This window comes from Colletes latitarsis, chromosome 2 (genome assembly GCF_051014445.1).
Source record: "Colletes latitarsis isolate SP2378_abdomen chromosome 2, iyColLati1, whole genome shotgun sequence".
In the NCBI taxonomy this organism is placed as follows: Eukaryota; Metazoa; Arthropoda; class Insecta; order Hymenoptera; family Colletidae; genus Colletes; species Colletes latitarsis.
Window position 1 is genome coordinate 3,736,618 of NC_135135.1, and position 3,442 is coordinate 3,740,059.

Below are 3,442 nucleotides of genomic sequence, written 5' to 3' on the forward strand. Positions count from 1 at the left end.
AAAATTCAACGTGTAAGTTACTCTAATACGCAGAAAATGAGGAAAAAATCGGTTTTTATTTTTTTTCACTGCAGCGCACCAAAATGAAAAATCTGAAAAAAATTGAGAATAATAGTAATAGCAATACATGTTTACTGTAAAAGTATAAAAGTAGTTCCGGACCTACTTCAATACGTAATTGGCATTTTTCGGCATTTTTTGCGGTTTTTTATTTTTTACTACCTGGTTCTTCAATCAAAAAATCTGAAAATCTCCCAAAATATGTGTCCCAGTACCCGAAGTATCTCTGAATTTTTTTACATTTTTTTACTCAATAGGTTAAGAGAAATTGTACAAAAACATGATTTTCGTTTTCACCCCATTACTACTCCCACGGTCGAGATTTCAAATTAAATATTGGCACATAGGGTTTTTTTTGATAAGCTATCGAATGACCCATCGTTCGTTCTATTCGGTTTGGGGGCACATTTGACCCTTTTATTCGGCTATACCCTTTCCTTTTTTAATATACCGTTCAGTAAAGCAGTTTTCACGTCCATATGATGAACTAACAAATAATATTGATTCGAAAATGCCATTAAAAATCTGTAACTTGCTATTCTTGCAACCGGTGCAAATGTTGCATCATTGTTGGGAACCGGATAAGAAACTCGTAGACTGTCGGTATATTACAGATATAATATATTTTGCAGTGGTTTCTAATATTACTCGGTTACAGCAACTAGAGTTCTACGATAAGACTAATAACGTTAACGGAAGGAATGGTGTGACTATCATTTCTCCATAATTGAGGGTCATATTCATTTGCTCTTCAAAAGGAAACTTCATTTTGATAAACACAGTGTTACTTGATTTAATATTGGAATAGGTAGGGTTGTGGGACGTATGATTGATTAAAACGACAATAATTACTGGTAGATTTATTAATGCTTTTATTAAATACGCTAAGGTATATCTCAGAGTTTTAAACCGTTCTCTAAGAGATCTGTTTCGAGACTGTGACTTCACCCGCAGAAGAAAGGCGAGAGTGAAGCGCAGTTCGCCCTGTCGTCGAGGTAACTCCGAATTACATTTATTGGATCGTTTATTAGAATTTTCGTACAAACTGGTATAGGTTTACGATGTATGTCCGGGATGACAATGTGACCCTGTGGTCTGGTGTACAAGACTGCCCGTCTCCCTGTTTGGGTCCGGTATTTAACTTAGGCCTCCTGAAGGGGTGGGAGGTAGAGTAGGAGAGCAGCCAAGGAATTCTGAGAAAGGGGGTGTTTGGGAAATCTGTTATCAGGAGGAGCCATCTTGGCGACACTAGGAATTTTGGAAAAAGGGGACGCTCGGAAAATCGGCGTATTGTTTAGAGGGTCCATCGCCAAGATGGATAACCATCTTGGCGACACTTGGAATGCACATTCCCTTATTGAATGGTCGGATTCCCAACTGGACCCATCTCGTTGGGTCCGGACAAGGGAAACCCATTCGTCTAGTGGGAGGTCGATTGGCGATTATCGCGATACCTTTGATGGTCGGCGATAGAGAGCCCGATCGCCGACCAATAAACAAAACATCCGCGACTCTTAGAATTCGTCGCGCCTCGAGTGTCGACTACCTCGGCTCCAAGTCTGATGACAGACTTATAGTTCCGTTATCGATACCTACGATACTCTTGGGAATCCAGTCAAAGCCCCAAATGCATTGACCCCGACACGTGTCACCACTTGAAAAAGGAATTGACGCTAACATATAAATTAATAAATCTAAATTTTCCGACCATAGTAATACGATTGGATCGTTAATTTTGTGTAGAGAAGCGATTTCATTTTGGTACGTTATACGTTGTTGGTGTACATAGTGATATTTTATAAAGGGTAATTATTTAGATTAGGGTACATCTCATCGATTTCGAAGATTTTGAAATATGTTGCAGAAATATACATTTTGAACAACTTTTTCCTATACATATTACCCCCGCTCGCGCTTAGTTTCTGAGATATTTGTAAAAAACTAGTGCTATTACATATTGAATTCTGCTCAGACGTGAAAACTCGTGGCCACGTATACGCTCAACGTATACACTGCCGATGCGTAGACTTTCTTCTGTTTTGATTCTTTTTTTTTCTCCTTACAATTAGTGCAGTACGCGTCACGAGGTAAAGAAGCACGCACAATTAACTCGCCCAAAGAATCACTTTTATAACATTATTTTCGCGTATAGTGTTACAGTACATATAACTATAATGAAATTATACGAGTTTTTCCATATTTGTGATGACTATGGGAAATTAATAGATTTTTTAATTGAGCGGAAGGTAACTATGAATTTCTAAATATTTGTTGCGACTACGGAGTATTAATAGATATTGAATTGAATAAAAGGTAATTCATGGAAGCATTTGCACAAAATGTCAGAAGGAAATGACATTTAATCGTAAGAGATTAATGTTTAAATGACGGAATACATTTTTTACGAAGAATAGTAGTAAAAAACGCGTGAAAAAAGAATGCGTAGTACAAATTAGTGCGTTACATAATACGTGGTTCCAACATGCACGCATACCAATTCAGGCCATCTGCAGATTTATAGCTTACCACATAATGCTACGGCCACCCCGGCAAACATTTTTAATGAAAGAACTGGGTGTATCTACAACGACAGTTGTTGATTGGGCGAGCTTTTGCAGAGAATTGTGTGTTTTATGGACTGAAAAATATTCATTTCAAATAGGAGGCGAAAATCAAATTGTCGAAGTCGATGAAGCAAAAATTGGCAAACGGAAATATAATAAAGGTCGTCTTATGAGTGGACAGTGGGTATTTGGAGGCTTCGATCGTACCAGTAAACAATTTTTTATTGAGCCGGTTCCAGACCGAAGTAGCGAAACGTTACTTTCCGTTATACAACGAAAAATTAAGCCGGGGACAACAATCATTTCGGACTGTTGGAAGGCATATGACTGTTTGAATCTCAAAGGCTATAAGCATTTAACGGTGAACCACAAAATGAACTTTGTGGATCCAAATAGCGGTGCTCATACACAAAATATAGAGCGAACATGGCGGGAAACACGGGCGAATATTCCCCGCTATGGAATACGCACCTACCATTATATTGGGTACATAGCAGAGTTTCTCTTTCGACGAAAATTCAATTTTAACGATCGTCTTGTTGCGTTTTTTAATATAATGGCGGACGTGTTTCCCATTAATGAATCAACCGGTGCTTAACATGTACACCCCTAATGCAATAATATCTATGAAATATTTAATAAAATTCGAAATTTAATCTAATTAATGCAATATTCAATTTTCCCACTACACATTACCGAGTGTTAACCACGCGCCCAAAGCGACGCATTAGCCCGGAACCGTCGCTCATCTACTGTTTTCGTAAACGGTCGGTTTGACCAGCAAACGATGTACATACCGGTTAAACTGAAACGTTCAA

General features: G+C 38.2%; 1 protein-coding gene across 1 annotated transcript; it reads left to right on the forward strand.

Annotated features, from left to right (window-relative positions):
* Positions 1-2,592: 2,592 nt before the first annotated feature.
* On the forward strand, positions 2,593-3,222 carry LOC143347767 (uncharacterized). The gene is made up of 2 exons (XM_076777257.1): positions 2,593-2,828; positions 2,913-3,222. Exons 1-2 carry the CDS (start codon positions 2,593-2,595, stop codon positions 3,220-3,222), a joined length of 546 nt encoding a protein of 181 aa, XP_076633372.1.
* Positions 3,223-3,442: the final 220 nt, after the last annotated feature.